Source organism: Rhagoletis pomonella, unplaced genomic scaffold (genome assembly GCF_013731165.1).
Source record: "Rhagoletis pomonella isolate Grant_MI unplaced genomic scaffold, Rhpom_1.0 Rhpom_scaffold_00004, whole genome shotgun sequence".
NCBI classification, from domain to species: Eukaryota; Metazoa; Arthropoda; class Insecta; order Diptera; family Tephritidae; genus Rhagoletis; species Rhagoletis pomonella.
Genome location: NW_023458558.1, coordinates 33,637,231 through 33,660,716, shown reverse-complemented (window position 1 = coordinate 33,660,716; position 23,486 = coordinate 33,637,231). Strand labels below are relative to the sequence as shown.

The 23,486-nt window shown below is 33.1% G+C and overlaps 3 protein-coding genes across 3 annotated transcripts in view; 1 reads left to right on the top strand and 2 right to left on the bottom strand.

Moving 5' to 3' along the window:
- Window positions 1-8,518: 8,518 nt before the first annotated feature.
- Window positions 8,519-14,151, bottom strand: LOC118738199 (probable cytochrome P450 9f2). The gene is made up of 3 exons (XM_036469123.1): window positions 13,804-14,151; window positions 8,754-9,408; window positions 8,519-8,691 (listed from the first exon to the last, which is right to left on the bottom strand). The coding sequence occupies exons 1-3, from the start codon at window positions 14,149-14,151 to the stop codon at window positions 8,519-8,521; spliced, it is 1,176 nt and encodes a 391-aa protein (XP_036325016.1).
- Window positions 14,152-14,188: 37 nt separating this feature from the next.
- Window positions 14,189-23,136, bottom strand: LOC118737501 (DNA ligase 3; the record flags this gene model as incomplete). Its single annotated transcript, XM_036468051.1, is given in 5 exon segments — window positions 14,189-14,308; window positions 21,417-21,520; window positions 21,584-22,692; window positions 22,770-22,890; window positions 22,955-23,136. Coding segments are annotated over 5 exon segments (1,557 nt in total), but the record flags the coding sequence as incomplete, so codon positions are not given.
- A 162-nt stretch (window positions 23,137-23,298) lies between these two features.
- The window catches only part of LOC118738198 (suppressor of lurcher protein 1-like), a 1,856-nt gene continuing 1,668 nt past the window's right edge, over window positions 23,299-23,486 (top strand). Inside the window, exon 1 of the mRNA XM_036469122.1 lies at window positions 23,299-23,344. Coding sequence (XP_036325015.1) covers window positions 23,299-23,344 — 46 coding nt within the window. The remainder of the gene's footprint in view (window positions 23,345-23,486) is intronic.

Sequence of the window (23,486 nt, the reverse complement as noted above, 5' to 3'; positions counted from 1 at the left end):
TTCCCAAGCCATATTTCAACGATTAACTAGCCATAGCCGTGGCTCAAGATGCTCTTTTGCTCTTTTAATAGCAGCTTAGAAAAATTTATAAAATTTTTCAAAGGAAACTTATTAATTTTTACTGCTTTGCTGCTTGTTTGATGCTTTGAATCTTTTTTCAAAGGCCAACCAAATAAAAAATGAAAATCAAAACTTAATATCTACTAATTCGCCAAGGCCCTAACCAACAAATTTTCTATTTTATAGGAAAAGCGGAAAATATTTAAAAATTAAAGCCAAAAAACAGATAGGGTCCTTAAAAAGAGGCATACAATTCCGTTGTTTTTGCTACTAACACTTTAAAATTTTTAGTGAAGGGCATTTTAGTTTATCCTACCAAAATCTGCGGAAAACGTAGTTTCAAAAAAATGTTGGTTAGGGCCTTTGTGAATTAAAATGTCGATATGTTGGTATAAGTTTAAAATTATTCAGTTAAATTACATTTTAGAAAATGGGGACCCATATGTACCTGTGTATTAAGGTGGAGTGAAATTTCGATTTTTTCGAAAATCGCTATACTTGGAGAAAGCTGCTTTCTTGCCCAAAAATAAGGGTCCAAATATTATTTGCTTCATTTTGTATTTAGAGGTGCCCGTGCAGAACACGAATCCAATAGCCATTTATGTTTCCCAAATTCGAGTTTTCGAGATATAGACAAAGACTGCTAGCACTAATGTCGAACAACGTTCTATGCAAAAATAAATTCATAACAAATTCGTGTTCAGCAAGTTCAAATTAGTCTAAAGCACCTTTTAAAAAAGTCACTTCAAAATCTGTAAATATAGTTGTGTACGTTTTTTTTTCAAATCTTAATCTTGCCGGGGCAAATACAATTTTGCACCCTTATTTTGGGGCAAGAAAATCAGCTGTCTGCATGTATGCTAGAGCGATTTTTGAAAAAAAAAGCGTAATTTCATCCTGCCTTAATATATCTAGATGTATGTATGCATCTATGTGGATATGTACTTTTATGATTACGCCCAAATAAATAAGCATATTACTTAATAACAAAGTTCTTGTAACTCGAGCCTGCTTATGCATATCATAAAACGTTTAATTTTATCCACCAAAATACGATATTAATTTTGTAATTGGTAGACAATGAGGCGACAATACGTACTTTGTTTTCTATACGTGGTTGAAGTTGTGCATAAGAGCTTGTAAATAAAATCTGTCGGAATCGAAATACAGATCTACATACATATGAATGTATGTACATATGTACTAGCAAATATCCACACAGAACGAAATCCACGTAATAAAATAGAAGAAAAGTTAGAAGATATCTCTTTGGGTTTTCTTCAAGAATAAAGCCTTCTTTTTATTGAGCGGGACTATTCTCTAAAGTTTTATTAGGTTACCTAACTATAAGCTGAAAATAAACAATGAAAAAAACAATTCTGCGCTGACCTGTCTTCGACGCGGAACCTTCTCAATGATAGTTTACATCTCAACTCACCCACTCGGCTACGGTGGTCGCCTTACTGGCACTCTGCTATTTAATAATATGAATTTGAAATTAATTCAACAATAATTTTCATAATATTAAGAATTGTTGCTCTTTGATTGTTAAAAAATATTCGTATACTTTATTGAACTAGGGCAATAACGCTTGGGCAGTTACAGCGCCAAACAAGTAAAATACGAAGATGTATACATATGCATATCAATTGTAAAATAAAAACAAAAAAGTAATTAAAGTAAAGCATATATTTGTCCATTATTTTTATTTTCGCGATATTTTCGATTAAAAAATAATATCTTTAATCCGGTTATTTATAATAAAATATACAGATTTTTTAGTCAGACTCTAAACATACCTATTTACATATTTGCATTTAGACCAAAATAAAGTATTCATACAGGTAGAAGATTGTTTTGAGATATCATTAAAGAGCAATGATTAAGTACTTAAATAAAGTGAATTCCTTGATTGCTATAAATTAAAACTTGTTTCAACATTAAAAGAGCGAAAACCAAAACCATTAATTAATTTTTATGCATATATGTGTAAAAATACTTAGTACATGTGTATGTACGTACATATACTAATTTTCACTAGTATATTAGGTTAGTAGGTATTTTATATCACATTCGAATTTTTAATACATATTATCATCCATGCCAACCAACTGCCATTTAGACATTTGAGTAATAGGTCATAAAAGCAAAGCAATCTTAAAAATTTAAAATTTTGTATTGCATAAAACGATTTGGGGACTTATAATTCGATGAAATGTATCATAATCAAACAAAAGTGAATTTTGGATTTTAGTCAGTTACGGCTTTCTTTTTATTTCAACGACGATGTAAGTTACGCCCTTTTCATACTAACGATATGATATACCAAGCGCTCGAATATATAATATATATACATATATATAGTATAATACTTTTTTTCGGATTCCAAAAATTTTTTTCATTCACATGTTGCATGTTACAGTGCTGGGTAGAACTAATTCTATCACTTAATCTTTTACTAGTGGTTCACTTTTTGTCCGCTAATGGTCCACTTTGGAAGAAAAAATTGATTATGTGGCTTTTCTTCGCAGTAATAAAAGTATTTCCTTAAAAAAAAAATGCTATTAAAATTAAGTAAAATACATGCACACCTTTTAATACCATTCATCTTCGACATGCTACAAAAGAAAACGGGTTTAAAAAATTCAAAACTCACATTTCTGCTGCTTTCAAACCGACACGTACTTTTGTAAATTGGAACTCTCAACCAATAAAAGGGAAATGATAAACCACTAGAGAAAGCAAGAATTTTTAACAAATCGATTGTTCAACACCGATGATGCCGTCTTGAGACTTACATATATGTATGCACATATCGAGGGCTTATATTCAAAAACCTCTATCTGCACTTTTCACAAAAATGAGATTTTGATATAAAAATCCACCAAAGACTTAACTGTTACCGGTGATATTAATGCTGACCTTGTATAAAGCTTGACAGAAGAATTTACTTATAAATTGCAAAGTCAGAATTAACATCAGTGATGACAGCTAAGTCCCCGATGGGTTCTAACATCACAAAGTGGTTTTTGTGAAAATTGCAGATAAGTCCTCGATATGTATCTACTAAAAATACGTAAAAACAAGATCAGAAAATTTGTTGATGAATTCTGGTCGCTTAAAATCGACGTGATTTTGTCAAAGAGGAAGTGCAGAAGTGTTGGCCATAAAAGTGAAGTGAAAAACTTCAATCGTGGTGGCAGCGGCAACACCGATAGCAAACATCGGAGTATATCTGCCTTGAAAAAGCTTTTCATAAAACCACGTAGGGGGGCCGTAAAGTTGTGTTATAACTTCAGGACACACAAAATAAATTGGAGTAGAAGCTCAGCCAAACTCTTAGCAGAAGTGTTAGCGCCAAATTATTATTATTATTAAAGAAACAATCGACTTCCGCCAGACTAACTACTTAACTACGCACTATTATTTCAGCTTTTATAATTATAAATAAATATTGACTTTAAGTTTCATTAAAAACGCAAGTATTTATTCATGTATGTACGTATATAGCACTGTTATAATAAATTCATAGATAAAGCTTTCTTTGCTACAAATTGTTCGTAATTGGTCAAATGTGCATGCAAACTGTTCCCCTAAGGCTTAAATATTTATTTTTTCCACTCCGAAACACAAATTGCATTTGCTTTAATATCATAACAATGTAGCCTGTATTTATTATTTACGCCGCAAAACGGGTTCTATTTTATAGCACCTATAACTATGCGACCTTTGAGGTTATTACTTATGAAATACTATAATAATGTTTTTTTTTTCTTCAAAGAAAACGAATTAATGCCAAACCATGAAAAAATTGTTTGAGTATTTGAGAGTTTTAGTACATATGTAGGCACATTAGGGTGATCAGAAAAAAAATTAAAGTCGGCATTTTAATGCTCTCACCCCTCGAATTATTCTATACCCAAAAGAATATACCCCTATTTTTTATTTTGAAATCAAAAAATATTTAGAGGTCGCTTAACTCACTAAAAATTTTCCATGCAATTACATAATATGAAAAAAAAACCTATTTAGTATAGGAATCTTTAAAACCAATATTTTTCAATCGGAAGACTATGGTCCTCTTTAGGAGACTGCCAATAATAATACCCAATGGTTTATTTAACCATTTTGTAATACTAGCCATTTTTATGGGTCCCCCATTGCATTTTCAGGGGTTTTTGGCGGTCCTAAAAATATAATTACTATGAAAACATTAAATAAACAATTGGGTATTATTATCGCGAGTCCTTTGAAAAATATTGCTTTTCAAAAATTCTATACCATTTCAACGAAAAGTAGTTTTTTCTCCATATAAAATACATGGAAAAGTTTGAGCGCTTTAAGCGACCTCTAAATATTTTTTGATTCCAAAATATAGGGGTATATTCTTTTGGGTATAGAATAATTCGAGGGGTGAGAGCCTTAAAATGCCGACTTTACTCTTTCGCATGCATTGTTGGACCACCCCTATGTACACACAGAGACATGTTGGGCTTTGAATATTGCGTGAATTAAGAGTTAGTTAGAAAAATAAGAGTCCCCAAGGATTAGTAAGGGCCCAAGAATGATAGAATACAAGATTGCGCCAATTGAGCTGAGAGCAACTGGGTGCCACGTCACATTATTTTGAGAATGAGAGTGTAAATAATAATTTTGAAGAAGAAGAGGAAGAAGCGAACAAGTGGTGCGAAATAATGATGTAAAACTAGGTTGAATTGTACCTACTCTTCATCATCTTAAATTGGAGCGTGCATTCGGTACAAGCACATTATTTTAGGTACATTTGGAACGTAGTAAAATATTGTTTTGTGTAAGTAGAAAAGTTGTTATGGTACAAAGGAAGATGTAGTCCACCAACTACCAAAAATGTATGCACATAAAAATACATGTTTACTGTTTAGGTACGTATATATACTTTTAGGTACAACTTTTCGGCAAATTGGTACAGGCGCCACCTTTGTTTCGCTGCATCGTGGTAAGGGCCTAAAGAAAATCCGCTTTTCCAGAGTGTGAAAGGGACAACTATGAGGCGTTGGGGCTCGACCCTATTAAGCTGGCATTTCAGGGTACTATTTTATATTTATATAAGGAAAATTTGAAAGTTAGGGGGGGAGGCTCGAGCACTCCCCTGCCCCTACTTGCTACGCCCATGTGAACCAGAATATGCCTCTGTGCTTCTTTGTAATTGCCGCTCATTTTACTGCCATTGTTACACCCATTCCACGACAGTCAGCCAGTGGAATGTTGGCCTTTTGTAATTGTGTCGTTCCCACGACAGTCGGGTCTACGTAACCGGAACGACCCAGATTTATATCTGGCCAAGGACTGTCACTCCAGCAACACTCCCCAAAAAGTCTTTGGGGAATTTGTATGCTGCTACAACAACAACAACGATAATTGTGTAATACTTGACTGCCTCTCTCTCTCTCTCTTTTTCTATTCATGCGAATAACTTGACATGCACAGCATTCATTTTGTATTTCAGAAGACAACTAATGAACTTGAAGACGTTTCTTATTTGTTTGAAAGTCCTCCTTCGAAATGTTCATGCAAGGGAGGGTCATATTTACAGATCAATTCTAAAAGACCAAGAAAGTTTTCAAATAAATTTGGGCAGATTTACGGTCAAATAAAGATGTCAGATAAGCTGAGTATATTTTTTTGGTATGTAGAATCGTTGCTTCAGCATGAAATGAGTGTTTGTTATTAAAATGATAATGTTCATAAGTTTATAGTGGCAGGCATTGTGGCCAAAGCAGAAAGATTTAGGAAATCATCTAACTACACTTCAATGATAAAGCGTAACAGTATTTTTAAATATGGCTTTTCATCTATTAAGTTTTATGGAGTATTAATAAAGATATAGAACTACCTTCAAAAATTCCCTGCAATTCCAGGATTAGTCTCAGTCGGGTACATTTGGGTATTAATTAGTCGCAAATAGTCTCAAACGGCTATTAGTGGAGAACAATTAGTCTCGACTCGCCCCTCACGGGCATAATTGGAACACAATTAGTCCGCGACCCATCTCATGTGTGACGTTGGCATGCAGAGAGAATAGTCGCTTAGAAATCCTGAAACCCCGAAAAAATCTGCGATTAAAACACATATGAATCGTTTAGGACTTATAAGCCAGCACTTTGTGCCAATAGAAAACCAATACAGATTCGAACGAGAAGAAATTTTTTCTATACTCCCAAATCCCTCCTCATGGAGTAATAAAATATAGTCACTCTCATATCCATTTATTTCATTTTCTTAATCACATGCATTGCTTACAATATGTATTACAAGATCTTAACATATGTCTACAGGATCAAATACAACATAATACAATAATTGTACAGACAAATTACAATAAAGTAAATAATAATAATAAAACGGTAAAATAATTATACTATAAATTTGGGCCCCTTGATGCATATCTAATTTCCCGGATGTCAAGGATGCTGATTACTTCCAAATAAAATAAATTATCGAGCATACTTTATACGGAAGAGAATGCACAATACCGCCAGGTAAAAAAATTATGAAAAATCAACGCAATTTTCTATTGACTTGAAGCTGGCACTTTGTGGGTTTCAATTGGTTATAAAACTGCCTATATAAATTTTTTTCTAAAAATTCTTAATAAAAAGTTTGAAATTTTTGAGGGAAATTGGTAAAGTTTGATGAATTTTTATAATTTTTGTACAAAGTTTGAAATGTAGATTTAAACGGGGCTTGTTATATAATATGCAAAAACAAAAGAAAAAATAGTCAAAGCTAGTCAAAATGTTACTTAACTTATACAGCTGGCCACATGCATTTTTTCCATATCTAAAAAGTATGCTCGACAATATTTTTATAAGTAAGAAAATGCGCGAACAATTCTCAAAATTTCACGGTGTTTTGTAGGCACTTGAAACTGCACTTTATTACACTAAAATTACATGGGCTACAAAACAGCATACCCGAAAGTTTTCGGCTCGCAGTGCAGAATCTGCTATATTTTTGGGAAAAAAAAATAATGAATATTATTCAAACAAAAGGAAAACTGTACATACTGAAAATCAAAACGGTGTGCCATTCAAGTGACTGGGACTGAACATATATAAGTACAAGTATATTTATCACAAACTATCAGATTTTGTCGTTCGGGTAGGCAAACCACTTGCACAGTAAGTGAAATTGAGAGAGCAAAGTGATAGCTGATTTTGAGGGAAAGTTTCAAATTCTAGCGACCAGCAAGAAAATGTACAAAAACAAGATTTTACGTCTTAATAATAATATTAATAATAATAATACATAATAATAAAAACAGCTTATAAAAGTCAACAGTCTGCAACTTATGAAAATAATGAAGTTTATGTTGATAATTTTTAGTTATAAAGTAACTTATTAAAACACCAAATACTCAGTTTCTTAAAAACTTTCAAGTGTTTGCTAATTTTGCGTTCGCGAACTTTTATCTTGATATGTTCTAATTCAAAATAGAATTTTTTCAAGTTGCTGCTGGATATAATTTAGTGTTGGGAGGAATCGGGTATTTTTTAGAATATAGTTATTTGGTAGCGATACCTTTCAGGATCGGTTATTTCGAGAGTACTGGGTACTTTCTTTAATTATACCAATGGTTGTAACATTTCAATGTTTAGTGTAGAGATTATTATTATATATTATTATTTATTTAAATTCGAATTGGTTTACATTTCACCTTAAAATTTAGAACGGAACCCGCGAAGCTGTACTGCTTGCCTGCGGGTGTGTGAGTATACTTAATTTAAATAAAATACATACATGAATACAAAGATATAACACAAAAATTAAATACTTATGCATATATAGATATATAATATACTACTGTCAATACATACAATTTTTTTTTGTTTGTTTTATAGGATAACAAGAGCCACGACTATACGAACACTAAATCAAAGGATAATTACAGAGAAACTTTGGTATCTCGCAAGCTGGCAGTAATTTATTCAAATTAATACATTAATCGCAAATTATTGTACTGGGTACAAGTATTGTGTTTGAAAATGATTGAAACTTGAAATTGAGTACAATCATTTCTGAATACCGGTAAATGTAAATAGAACTCAGTACTTTTAAGTATCTATTCGACACTTAATACTTAGTACTTTGAATCGATCCTGAGTACATGTATCAAGGTGATAATTGTAACAGAGTACTTTTGAGTTCTCAGTAGTTTCGAGTTCTTTTGTGAGTACTGAGTACTATGGAGTACTCAGTATGGATATTTTTAAAAATCGGGTACTAGCGATCCTTCTGAGAATCGAGTTCTGAGTACTTTTGGTATCGATAATTCCCAGCACTAATATATTTCATTGAAGATCTCTTCCAAAAGACTAATTAATGAAGACGTTATGTTAAATGTATTTTAACTTTTTCTTCAATTTGTCTTGTTGATAAACCAAATCATTAATTTTTCATGACAGTCTCCAATTTCAATTTATATCTTATTTCGCGCGATAAGCTTCAACCAGAAACCATTTATTGGCGCTACACGTAAGCCGTTTTTCTCCAATTCGATTGGTAATGCAGTCCTTTTGGCAGCGGTGATGCGAAAATCGCGCACTAAATAATAGAGTATTGCCTTTGCTTCCAGCGTAGCGAAGCGTGAAGCTAAATACGAAGTATTAAAAAAAATACGTAGCTTAAAACAAGCATCGAATTTCAATACTCACCAATACAGTTACGTGGTCCCTCTCCAAAAGGCAGAAAAGTAAATGGTTTGATTTGGTCCTTGTTCTCGGCACTAAAGCGTTCAGGATCAAAACTATCTGGATTTGGATAGTACTGCGGATCGCGATGAATACCTGACACTGGCACCAAAATAACCTCGCCTTTCTTTATTTCCATACGTTCGCCGTCGGCTTCGAATAGAAAATCTTTTGTACAAATTCGATTGAGTGTTATAATGGGTGGCCATTTTCGCAAAGTTTCATTTACAACCATTTCCAAATATTTCATCCCTTGTAAATCTTCATATGTCAATCTTTTACCTTCCCGTCGTTTATTAATTTCTTCAACCTCTTCAAACAGTTTTTCTTGTACAATCGGATTCCCCATTAATTCATATGCTGCAAAACAAATCAGTGTCGCCATAGTTTCAAAACCTCCGAAAAAGAAAAGGAAGCACTGCGCCACCATTTCCGTGTCGGTCCATTCACGATTATGTGCCTTTGGCGAGTCGGTAGGAAAGAGACCGCGGGCCTCCATTAGCAAGTTAATTATGTCAGGCCGACGAATATTTCGTTCTTTGCGATATTTAAAAGCATCTAGAACTAGTTGACAGAAGTACTTAGTTGAGTTTTTGTCAACGAACTCAATTCGAAGAAGCTGCAATTTCGTTAAGATATAGAAATGTTACTGCAAAAACCTTAATTACATACATATGTAGGTACATATGAGTTCATATGTACATATGTGCATATATCAATATATTATCTACTAATGTTTGTATATAAATCAACAATTAAAACAAGTAATTATTATTGATGTATTATGGAACGAATTTCCGTCATCCCTTGTCAAATTTGGTTTGGAGACAAACCGGTTCTCGGAGAACGAAAAATGACACTGAAGATGGCACAACGCCGAAACCGGTTTGTCTCCAAACCAAATTTGACAAGGGATGACGGAAATTCGTTCCATAATACATCATACACCCACCCTGTCGGAAACAACAACAACCAAAAAGGAAATAATTATTTTTAGCAAAATAAAAACCGATTTCAACTCTCATATAAAATATATATATGTATATATATATATCTCATGATCCACTGATCGGATCTTAACCAGATTAGTACCACCTCTGAGACACCACCTTTCCGATGCAAAAAGAATTATCGAAATCGGTTGATGTGGTCCAAAGTTATGCGGTAACATACATAAAAAAAAAAATATTCCGACGAACTTACAATCTCCTCCTTTTTTGGAAGTCGGTTAATTAAAAATGGCTTTAGCTGTTAAGATGCACACCAAAATTGGCAGTATTAGAGGGATAGAGAGCTTAATAATTTTTTTGAATTTTCCGCGGAATAACTTTATGATGATGAATTCACAAAAAATTTATTAGGTAAATGAAAATTAAAGAAAACGTAGTACATCGCAAAGACTTAGGAATATATTTAGCATGAATTTACATAAACACAAATTTCTTCCAGCGAATGTGAAAACTCGTATATAGAATCTGGAGACATTAAAGAATTAGAAATTAAAGCTCTATTGAAGGCCTATCCTAAAGAAAACCAGCTCATCTCGGTGAAAATCCTCTCGATTGGTGGAAAACTCAACTAAAATACAAAAAATTTACAGCTCTGGCCCGCAAATATTTGAACGCTCCAACCGCCATCGTTCCAAGTGAGCAATTGTTCAGTGCAGCCGGCCCTATATGCGAGCCTCTATGAAATCGCCTCATGAGAGAAAAGGCAACAAAATTACTTTTTTTGAAATATAATATGCCCCTTTTGAACTTTGACTATTAGATTAAAACACTTTATAGGTTAAGCACTTGTTCAATGTTCTAATAATTTACAAAATGTTTAAGTAATAAAAACGATGACTTAAGTTGATTATAGCTTTTTTAATGTTTTTCCTAACATTCGCATTCGCATTCCGAAAATTCTCATTTGCATTCGCGAATGTGACAAATATGACATTCGAAACATCCCTAGTATTTATGTACATACATAACCATGTACTTATATATAAATATTGTCATAAATTAAAAATATTTATGAAGGTTTTAAACGGTTCAAGTCATGGTGAAATTGTACCTGGTGATGTAATGAGAGCGAGGAGGAGGATTTATATTGATTTTTTGTATAAGCTTTAATAAATAATTAAAAAAAAGAATATATTTCGCTTTTACACTATCTTACTTGAAAATTCGTCGTTAAAATGATTTATAAGATGGCCGATTGACAGAAAATAAATCGAAATAGCTGATTTATTACTTCGCCTGTTTGTTGCACTATAGGCTCAAGTATTGAATTTAATTCTGCGTGTTAGTGGAAGAGAAGGGGTAAGAAGGGAAAAGTACACATTCGCCTTTACCGTCAAGGCGTTTCAAGTGTATTGCTTTGCTTTTGACATTTTCGTCGCTTCCCATGTAAAGAACGAAAAACTTTAATTCAAAAAAAAAAATTGAACCATTTTCAAAAGTTTAGGGATTTTGTGTTTTGGGGATTTTGTGACACTGTCACCAAAAAAGTGTGGGGATTTCGTGTTTGGGATTCTGATTTTGGGAATAATGTATTTCTCCCATTCTGCATGTCTTCATAGGAAGATACATATGTACTGTGAGGGAACCAATGGGCCAATGACATATTTTGCCGCTCATAGGCGGCGTAAAACTGTGGTTTCCTCCAGTTGTGTTACAACTCGGCTCGGCCAAACATGTAGGAAAATAATTAAGTGCAAAATAATTTTATTTTTGTTTACTTTAAATTCAAAGTTTTTCTGCCATTGAAAGCGGACAAACTCGGACAGTGCCAAAGTTTAGCCAAAAGTGGCCAAAAGTGATGTATTGAATTTGATTTAAATGGTTTTATTTTCGACTTATAGATAAATGAAAGTAGTTTACAAACAATTTTTAGAATAACTTGCGAAAAAGTTAAATATTTTGTCACCTTTTAAGATAAAAATTATTATTACTAATTGAAACAACAAAGCCGACAAAGCGTTTTACGCCAAACTTTAAATTCAGAAACTGACAATATAGAAAAGACCGAATATCGACAAATCGGTGGCAAACAACCGAGCAAGCAAGAAGTACAAGAAAGGTTCCAACGTCTCATCCTCTTAAAGGCAGGATGGGCAAAGGGAGTTATCATTTACGCCTATCACAGTGAGGTGTTTGTGCCACGTGAAGTGATCAGTCAGCAGTCCACCTTGAGGCCGGTCTGCTCAGTGAGAGCAAAAAACTAGATGGACCTTCTGAGATTGAAGGCAACATGAGTTTTGGCCACCTGCATCCCCTCTATGCTTCCCAGTTATTTGAATTTTGAGAATTTAAACTTAAATTCCTAAACAGTAACCCAAAAATTCGTTAAATTTTTTGAGATTCAATTCTTTCAGAAATTTCTTCGCACTTCAAACTGAGTACACGATTTTGAATTTTTGAAATCTAACATCCAATTCTTAAACATCGATCGTAATAAAAAATATAAAATAAAATATAAAAATCAGAAAAATATTAAATTAAAAATGGCAGAGTCTGGAATTTTTTTTTGTGGAATTTAGTTATTTATTTTTTTATTCATTTTCGCTTTGAAAAAGATATCTAAAATATTTTTGTTTGTTTCTACCTAATTAATAGAAACGATCTCAAATATGTGATTATACATATATTTACTTTTTGGTAATTTGTAACAATAAATTGCACAAAAAATTAAAAAAATTGTTACTCCTTTTTATGTTTGTACTGCTTTTTTTTCTATCGAAAATAGAAATGTACTCCTTTCTCCGTTTCAGAATCTGGCAACTCCCCAACCCCAAAAAATCCTGAGCAAAAAGTTTCAAGCTAATTCGCCCAATTTTCAAAATATCTTTCGTCATATCAGCGACCCCAAAAGCTCCGATAATATTTTGAATTTTGGCCAATTTCGATGGATTCCTGGTCCACAGTGACAATGTTAGAGTGCAGACGTGCATAGTCGGCAAGTAAAAAAATCCATATTTTGACTACGAATTGCTACCTTATTCACCATTTCCTACCGATTTAGCCTCGTACTTCTATATCCTGTTTCCAAAACTGAAGATATCGGCCAAACACTAAATTATCCAACTACTTTATATCTACATTTGGTATACATAGATCAACAGATGACAAATGCGACTCTTTGAGCTTAGAAAAATTTGGATATACAGCATAATCGTTCACCCAATATAAATGTATAATATATATGTAATTGTCTACGCCTTTGCAGTTGGTGGCCAAAAATAATACATAAATATGTACATAAAACTGCCATTCAACGTTTGACTAAACTCTAAAGACTACCTTTCAGTCACAAGATCAATGAGAATTTGTTCTGCTGCAGCTCTTGAGTCGCTTCTGAGCTGCCTCCAGATATGTAATTGTAACAACGAATATCTGACGGTACTCTTCATAATAGCCAGCATATGAGAGACACATATGTTGGGGACGATCGCAGTGTTATAAAGATGCGCGATTGCTGAGTCTATATTAAAAACGATCCGATTTAACAGGAAATTTTAGTAAAAATCCCAGAACAGGAATTCTCGATCCCATATACATACGTACATTGATATAAGGACCAAGGAATGTAAGATAGAAAAATTGTGGGTTTTTATGGACCCGACACTAAACTTTTCATTGCCAACTGAGGGCACTAGCCCCCATATCAATGTAGACCAGTACCAGAAGATCCGTTGAAAAACATTTGATAGCGTCCCCTTAGTGTCAGACCAAGCGGCCATCAGGGCCTTTCCATATTAATCATCTTTAACTCTTGTCAACGAGGAAAAAGATTACGGACGAACTAGCGAAAGAAGCCTCTGCATCCGCTTTGGTGAGACCGAAACCATTTTGTGTTATCATTTGATCTTTTTGAGACTAAAAATTACTGACTGTGTTAACTCACAATCGGAGAGTAATTATTGGAAAGCCTTAGACAGACCTGCTACTTTGGTTATCCTTTCGATAGAGAGGACATCGATTTCTTAAACGCTTCAATCATTCATCATTTACAAAACCATACTAACCTTTGCCAAGCCTTTGCACTGTATGATCAACAGTAATCTTAAGTTCATCCAAAATGAAAACGAAGTCGCCTTTCTTCCCAACATATAGAAGGTATTATCCTTTTCTTCAAAAGAGTTCACTTGTAAGCCGAAAGCTGTTGATGCGATGGCATCATTTGTGAAACGCGTTGCATAGTCCTTTAAGTTTAACTCAATACCATTGCAGGATTCTTTGGAATGTAGTTTGTGCAAATAGTTTGTACTGTCTTCGGCCACCTGATTGATTAACTCAAACATTTGACGTAGCCTACTGCCAGTAAATGCTGGACTCAATGTGCTGCGCATATCTTTCCACTTGTCGTTTTTCATTTGAAACAAAGACTTTGTAAGGAGTTCATGGGAATCCTCACCAAAGAAGTTATTGTGGTTCAGGAAGTGATCGAAGTCCTTTACTGTGATTTGTCGCAGAAGATCTGTATCTCGAATTAGGTACATCGGTGTTGTTTGATAAAATACGCCATAAATACTGAAATTTCGGAAAAAAGAAGAAATTAAATGAATAAACATGGCTCAATAAAATGCTTACTAAATAATGATGAGTAAAAATAGTATAAAATAAAAAAAAAGCTTTTAACACGTTGTCTGCCTCAGCATCACCGGTGATCACATCGAAAATCTACCCCAAGGTGTCAACCAAAAATATTCATGTTATGATTAGCCGAATACCTTCATATTTATTTTGTAACAGAATTGGTAGTTATGCCAAGACAGGTTCGTACTTGTTTGAGACTATAGTATCCCCGGTGACCCAAAATTTACATTTCTTGTTCATAATTCAATGAAGCCTTCATTTTTCACTCAATTTGATTACTTTTTTTTAATGACATTTTAAGAAATTAGCAAGAGACTAGCTGACCCGATTTTCGAACTTTTATATTAAATTTTTTAGTGTAAAGTAAAGAAATAGTAGCAATTTGGGAGAAAAAAAATTCTAGTGTTAATAATTGTTTCATAATAAAAAATAGTTTAAAACGATTGTAGAACTCCCTAAAACCGAAAAAATCCGCAAAAAAAACTTTTTTTTTAATTCTTAAAAAAAAATTTTAGGTATGCAGTTTTAAAAATAGATACACAGGCACTTTTAAGAACACTGCGAGAAGCATAGAAAAAATTTCGATGAAAAAAAATGTTTTCTCGGGTTCAACACTATTCTATCTTTTAAGTTAGAACCAACAATACACACTCACAAAATTTCAATGAAATCGGTTAAGCGGTCTCGGAGATTAGCGTAAACGAACACAGTCACATGGGATTTTTATATATTAAGATATATATGTTACCTGCCAAACTCAATCTTAGGACAAATTAGTTTTGCCTAGGCTAAACTAGATAAGGGCCACAGTATTTTTGCGCAGAACACCTTTCCGCGTAGGCGGCCTTCGGCCCCACTTCAAAAAAATAACCCTCATCAGTCCAACTCCATCTACTTAGTCCACAATTTTACGTCTGTTCCAATAGCAGTCCGGTTTACAGGATTTAGTCAGAACTTACAGGAAGTCGTTCCTATTAACATAAAACCTGTAAGTGGGAACACTTTTGAGAGAGAAACTGAGCAACTGTTCCTAGTCAGAAGTTACAGGATTTAGAAAGAACTTTATATTTGTAAAAAACAAAAAATGGAAGTAAAGAACGAGATATTTGAATATGTATAGATTTTAATAATTACTTAGTGAAATTTCAGCCAAATCAGTGTTGTACAAATGACGTGTAAACAAACCGACTGACGTTTTTACAGGAAATACTGCTTTTTGCGTTCCCGTGCACTTCTGCATCTGTTTTTCTTTTACTCTCACTTGAGAGAGTAAAATTGTAGATTGACAGTTCCACGGGTTTTAGTCCGAAGTTCAAAGGAACAGACTAATTGTTGCGTCCAACTTGTTTCCGCGTTGGACGGATATATTGGCTCTAAGTAGAACTAGTTTAGCTTAGGAAAAACTAGTTTGTCCAAAGATCGGGTTTGGCCGGTAATATATATATTATTAAAAATCAACGCAATCTCGTAGCCACGTGCAACTTGCACTTTATTATAAAAAAATGTAGCGGTATATAAAACTGCATTCCTAAAATTTTTCTGAAAACTCAAAACAAAATCATAATTTCATGTGATTTTTTTTTCGTTTGATGGAGCCCTACAAATATTTTTAGCTAGTTTTTATCATGTAACATTTATTATATGTAACATAAGAATCGATTTTCTTCAAAACTTCTACTTTTTCTGCACTTTCCACCAAAAAAATTTAAATTCAGAAATCGGGTCACCTTATTTTTCCCAATTATCAGGTTTCGCAACTGCTCTCAGATCTTTGTCAAAATTCCAAGATTTCAAAAATAATGATGAAGCATTTGAAGCATCGCCTAAGCTGTATATGTAAAATTTTAAAAACTTTCTTATACTCCCTCCACCGAAAAGGTAGAGTCGATATTTTAGAGGTCTACAAGTGTATCACCGATGATATGCTGGTACCTAGGAGTAGTTTTTCGAAGTAATCACCGGTGATGCACTAGCATATGGAAGACGAAACCTTTCAGCATTTTATTCATCTATTCTACTTTTTTCGACTTAAGTTTTAATTAAAAAACAGTTAACATATTTTCATAACAATTAAACATATTTTCTGTCAAATTGCGAGTTGGGATCGAAGACGGTATATTTTTTACCCGTTAGATAGTTTCCTCGACCTCAAGAGCCAAATTGACTGTTCCAATTTTATTATTGTAAACTAATTAATTAATAGGTACTAATAATGATTTTTATTATCAACGAATTATGATACCGGTTCTATTTCTCTTGGAAACTTGTACAAAACTTACCGCCCCTTGTGTTGATTATAAAGATCAATTACAACATCAAACATTGAGCGTCTATGCAACATCACTTTTTTGAAGCTACCAAACACCGGAAAAGGCTTATCATACGGTATTTGACGTTTTTCAAAGAAGTCAAAATTTGCTGTAGCCCAACGATACAGCAGATAAATGAAAATTGCACCAAGTATAAAAAGTTCAAACCACATTATGTTTTAAAAAATTATTCCAAACTTTTTTATGAGAAAATATTAAACGCTTTTGTGTTCTCGCACGTTTATCTCGCGACTGATTGTATTTTCAATTTAACTGTTCTTTTTATAAACAATCCCGATATCGGACTAAAATTTTAATTTGCAGAGCTTTCTTAAAAAGCTTGATAACAATGTAAAGTACATACATATGTAAATATTGGCCTTTTATCATTTTCTTATTTCGGCCGGTGTGATAACGTTGTAGTGATTTTCGGTGCAACAACAACTAACAAGGCGGAACCATGCTCATGTAGAGCAATTAAATAAAACTTAAGTAGGGTTTACGATAGAGCTGTTTATTTTTTATTTCAACCTGGAAATTATTCTTATTTTTTGCAAAGTTTGCTGCACTTTTATATGATAACCTAGACAGACGGCAACGTTAATCTGGCGCAGCTAATCAAATTTGTACTATTACATGAACTTTTTGAACCCGGCAGCGACATCACGAATTTGTAATAAAAGAATAAGAAGAACCCTATGTGTCGCTAAAAAATATAAGTAGTGATGTAACTCTGTCGTCGTCAATATAATCATCTACGTAAGAATAAAGATCAGAGATCTCATAGGTGCAAAATAAGACTATCGGAAAAGCTCATAACATCGAAAGGGATGAGTTTTCTAAATGCAACAAACTTTCGTAAAAATTTCGAGCTTTCTTAATTAGATTTCCCAGAAAGATTCCGAGTATGCACTTTTGCAGCCAATAGAATTCTAGTAGAAAAAAGTGAAAAGTAGTACATAGTTATAAGTTTTGTCTACCACGCGAGGATCTGAAATGTGCTACTCTTCCATGCGAGAATCTGACATTGAGAGGTGCTACTCTTCTCTTGGAGCGATGATATCACGAATAAATACAGTTTATTTTTATAAAAAAAATTATGAAAAATCAACCATAATTTGAAGCCATTTGAAACCTGTACTTTATTCTACTAGAATTGAATAGGCTGCAAAACCGCATACTCAGAATCTTTCTTGGAAACCTGGTATAAAAATCTCGAGATTTTTACGATAGGTGGTTAAATTTTTTTAAATATTGTACAAAGTTTTCAACTTAAATTTACACGGAATTTCTTTAAAAAAAACTCTAGTTTTATAAAAAATAAGCAAAATTAAATTACAAAAAAATTATATGATAGCACTTGCAAAAATGTGGCGCGGCTATAATTTGTTCGACCACTGTATGTACGTATATATACGTACATATGTATGTATGTACATTAAGTGGTCGAAAAATGTATGTAAAAAAATAAGGTCGGATTTTTAATGCCGCCACCCCCTAGGATTGTTATATACCAAAAAAAAATATACCCATATTTTTTTATTTTGAAATAAAAAATAATTTAGGTAGTGCTCAAAGCGCTCAAAGTTTTCCATGTACATATTTTATATGGAGAAAAAACATCTTTTCGTAGAAGTAGTGTAGAATTCTTGAAAATCAATATTTTTCGATAGAAAAACTTTAGTTATCTTCAGGAGACTCCCAGTGTTTGTTTCTTTAAAAATTTTTTCATGGTAACTATATTTTATAGGTCCTCTAAAGCCCTTAGAAAATGCAATGGGGTCCAATAAAAAATCTTTAATCATAAAAAATGGTTAAATAAACAATTGGATATTAATACTGGAAGTCTCCTGCAGAGAACCACAGTTTTCCGGTCGAAAAATATTGATTTTCAAGAGTTTTATACCATTTCTACGAAACATTGTTCTTCCTCCATATAAAATACATGGAAAACTTTGAGCGCTTTGAGCACTCCCTAAATATTTTTGGATTTCAAAATAAAAAATAGGGGTATATTTTTTTCGATATAGATCAATCCTAGGGTGTGCGGGCATTAAAACTCCGACTTTATTTTTTTGGACCACTCTAATGTACATACATATCATTCTATAGTATGGAAAGGGCTTAACTCACATCGTCGCTGAAATATAAAGAATCGTAACTAACTAAAAATCCAAAATTTACTCGTTGTTTATTATAAATTATAATTTATATTGCATTTTATCAAATTGTAAGTCACCACATCATTTTATGCAATAAAAAATTGCATTTCAGCGACGATGTGAGATACGCTCTTTCCATGCTGTAGTAACGATATGTTTGTTTAGAATAAAACCACACATTTGACAACTTTCATTGAAGTTTTTGCAATAAATGATGATCAAAGCCGAAAAACAGGAAAAGATAATTGGACGTTTTCAGGTTTACCTGTTAGAAATTCCTGCATGCTAAATCTATGTACATAAGTAAGGTTAGTGGCTGCCCCGCGCAGAGTGCGTTTTATATAGCACAAAAAGTCAAGAACGTTCGCCGAGTTCAAACTGGCTAAACAATCTGGAAAGTACTTGTTGAAGTAATGTGGATCTATTATATTATGGATCTGTTTTTCTTTTAGTAACTAATCTACAAATATTAGTATGATAATACGCGAAACCTTTTTAATCATATCACATCTGTACCGTTCGTTCGATTTTACAAAGTGGTGGATCAAATTAAAGGGCTTGACCCCTGGATGTGCAATAACTTCCTATTTTTTCAAAAAGAATTTCCGCCTGATAAAAAAAAATAAATTCAAGTTATTTTTAAGTTGAATCAATAATTACACTACGAGGCTTTATTTCTTTGTTATATGTAGGAGGGTTGCCACCTGTTTCAAAACGCAAGTTCGACTTAAATAAAGGTAGAAAAATTGAAATGTATATCCTGATATGAATGTCAGACGAAAGAGGTTGTGGTTTGAGAATATTTTGCAGAGAGTTGCCACCTTGTTACAAAGTTAGATTCAATATAAGCAATAGCTTGAAATTACTTCAATATGAGTATAAATCAAAATTGCTTTAAAGAGAATTTATTTTTAAACTGCATAAGTAAAATATGTATCACAATACAATAGGATTGCCATCTGTAGCATTAAATTATATGAAATATTGAAATATTAGCGCCGAGCTATGGAGTATTAAAAGATATTTGGTTTGAGCATTTGTAACATAAAATAAGGTTTCCACCTGTGTAAAAAGCTAAACTCAAATTATTTAAAAAGTCAAATGAATTATTAAAGAATGGGTATAAATTGACATGGGTTAAAAATACCTTATTTAAGCGGGTTGCCATATGTTTTAGAAATTAAATTCAACTTGAATTAAGGGAATTATATAGACAATTAAAACTTGTATCGCAATATGTGTGTAAGTCGAAAAAGGTTTAACAAAGTTTTGGTTTTAAAATATTTTGAAGATGGTTGCCATATGTTTTAAAATTAGAATTTAATTAAAGTAAACAAAATCTAAATGATATATTCAAATATGACGTGAAACGAAGGTGGCAAGATATCCTTAGTTTGAATATTTAGAATATTAAAGAGAATTGCCACCTGTTTAAAAAGGAAAACTCAAATTATTTAATAAGTTAAAGCAAATGTTAAAAATATTAGTATCAAATGAAATGGGTTTAAAAAGGGCTCTATTTCTGAACTGTCACGTATTTAAAAAGGTAAAATTAAATTAATTCATCAGGCTTGCTGGTGGCAAGAGTATAGAGGTAAAGAATTCTTAAAGAATTTTAAAATAGGTTGCCGATGTAATTGAGGTTAGATTTCGTTAGAAAAACTTATGGTTTCGTGTATAAAAAAGGGCAACACTGATTTAGATTTTGAGAAAAACGGTTTTTTTGCAATATTTGAGACACCTAGCAGAAACACAAAAGGTGATAGAACCTTCCACTTGAGCTAAAATTTAGGCTAGATTTCGGCTACTATCCCTGAAATACCATTCTTTCAACTTGTTTTGATGGTCACTGGAGTGACTGGAGTATTGTTCTATTGGAAGAAAGAAAGACACCGTGCGTACGACCTCAAAACGAACACACGAAAGTATTGACTACAGCCAATATACAAAACTGGCGTTAAATTTAAAACTAGCTGTAGGAAAAAAAATATTTTTAGTGTTTTAATACACACCTAATAACAAACCAAACACCGGGAAAGGTTCATCATAGGGTATTAGACGCTTTCCGGAGAAGTGAAAATTTGCTGTAGCCCAAGGATAGACCAGATAAATAAAAACTGCACCTAGCATACAAAGCTCAAACGACATGTTGCTGTACAAACTAACCCACAATTTTTTTATCAGAAAATATTAAACGCTTTTGTGTTCGCCCACGTCTATGTCACGACTGATTACAATTTCTTATGAACTGTTTTTATGTGTTTGTAAACAATCCTATGCTTTTCAAAAGATAGAAAATATTACCATGAAAAAAATATATGTTATGTTGTATGTATGTATTTTAAAATATTAACTTTTCAAAATATAAAAATATTCAATTCATCGCTTGTAATTCGCTTATTTCAGCTGGTGTGATAACGTTGTTGTGCTTGGCGGTGCAAAGCTTTAATTTTTTGAGTAATTACAATTAATATTTTGGATAAACATGCATATATATGTACAATTGTAATGTAAATTTAAATTATGAAATTTTAAAAATTGTTTAAAATTTTAACCTTATATATTACTAACACAATACAACCGCATAGATTGGATAATCTTTGCATTCTCCTTCCCGCAGTGAATCGCAAAGCCAGTCAACGCTCAAATGCCGTGTGCCATTTTTGTAACAATTCCTGAAATAATTAAAATGGCAATAATATCAATTACTACTATTGATATTAAGTAATTATGCTTGCCTGATTTCACCCAAATCTTTATCAAGTTTTGTAGTTGAATAAAATGCTATGTTTGCATTTTGGGAATTTTCGGTTACTACACCTCCATTTGAAACGAAGGATGATTTCAGTTTATCATCTTTAATTTTATCTTCGAAATATGCTATTAAATTTTTAAAAATATCGCTCTTTTTGGGCAAATCGGTACTACAATCACCGGCTGGCGATTCCTTCTTCAAAAAATCACTAAATTTGTTTTCCCCCTTGACGTGAGAACTGAAATCTAATTTGGTCTGTTTTCCTTCCACCTTTACTATAGTTTTCGATTTTTCTCCATTCATATTTGGGCTCTGCGTTTTTCTTTTCTTGCTACTATTACAAAACTCTTTTTCCATCTCAGTACTCTTCCTTTTCATATTACCGCTGCTTCCTGGTATGTCATCATCGTCATTTTCGGTCTTGGATTTTTTCTTTGGCGTAAGGTTTATTTTAGATTCAATTTCTTCAATCTTAGGTTTTCCTCCCCCATCTTCATCGTCACAGTTGGACAGTAATAAATCGACGTTAACATCCTTTTTAGAAGCATCATATAGTTTTTGAAGATATTTTAAATCGTTAGCATGATCTGCAGATTTATCAGCACGTAATCTCGTTATACGAGGAAATCGTATTGAAATTCCCTCAGCTGTGTGCGCTTCCGATTTAGTAAATTCGGCTCCTGTTATTTCCCAAACAGGCATTTTATTGGGTATTTTTGCGATATAATCTGGCACCAGAGCTCTTTTGCAAAGCAGCCATGAGGGTACTCTATTCGGATCGGCACGTTCCATCAGGGTCATAAGCTCTTCGTGGACTCTTTCGTTTTCTGAATCGTCCAGGCCAGAATGAACTTTTGTTACAGTCTTCCAGAGCCTATCAGTACTATCGTAACAACCCATTAAGAAAATGCTTAATATACCGCCTTTCTTGCCAGAACCATACCAAGCACCCAATACAACCAAATCTGCAGAGTCTGCCATTTTGCCCCCGAAGAGGTAGTCTTTTTTCACCTTCAGCCAACCACGCTTGCCAGGTTGGTAAATGCCATTTGGATTCTTAAGAACCACACCCTCGAGATTCGCCTTCAAGACCTTGACAATGCAGATGCAAACGTTAAGTAATTTTAATAAATCTTGCAAATACAATATTTGTATTTCCTACTTATTACCTTGGCAGTCATAATAGATAGTTCGTTTTTTGTTTTCAGAAATTTACTTTCTGAAAGTTCAACACAATATTTGATAGGCGCAATATGTTCCTCCAATATTTTTCGGCGTTTATGAAATGGGCTAAATAGAAAGCATAAATTATGTTGAGTTTAAGTATTTGTAATCGAAAATACAAATTACATACGTGTTCGTCAAATCTTCTCCCTTATACAACAAACAGTCAAACGTGAAAATACACACTTCCGCGTGTGCAAACTCTTTCTTTTTATGGGCACCTAGTGTACCAAATGGAAGCAAGCTCCCCGTTTCTGTATCCACCAATATTATTTCTGAATCTAAAATCATATCGCCGCCGCCTGGAAAAGCCTGAAATTTCATTAGTTTAATTGTGTGGCTATATTTTTTATTCAGTTTACAACGATAAAATACAATAGAAATTATTATTTTTTTAATCCGATAAACTGATAACTAGGTAGGTGTCAACATGAACAATATATTGTCTTAGAGGGGCTTTCCACCAAGCCTTAAATGCAGTTTATGCCCAGTGGAAAAACGAGATTATCATTCGAACGGGGTAATTGTCACATTAGGTACAAGCAAAGTCAGCAAAAGTAAGAAATAAACATTGCCAATTGCCTCATGTTAAAATAATTGGTACTTATCTGAGCTCTTAACTGCAGTTAAGCCTTTGGAGGAAATAGGCTATTAGATTAACT

Excerpts from the sequence above, each read along its gene's own strand:
- LOC118738199 (XM_036469123.1), bottom strand. The coding sequence starts at position 14,151 with ATGAAAAACGACAAGTGGAAAGATATGCGCAGCACATTGAGTCCAGCA. Across the intron at positions 9,409-13,803 it reads AGTGCAAAGGCTTGGCAAAG|CTTCTTCGAATTGAGTTCGT; the intron begins GTTAGTATGGTT and ends ACGAAATTGCAG. Across the intron at positions 8,692-8,753 it reads GGGACCACGTAACTGTATTG|CTTCACGCTTCGCTACGCTG; the intron begins GTGAGTATTGAA and ends CTTCGTATTTAG.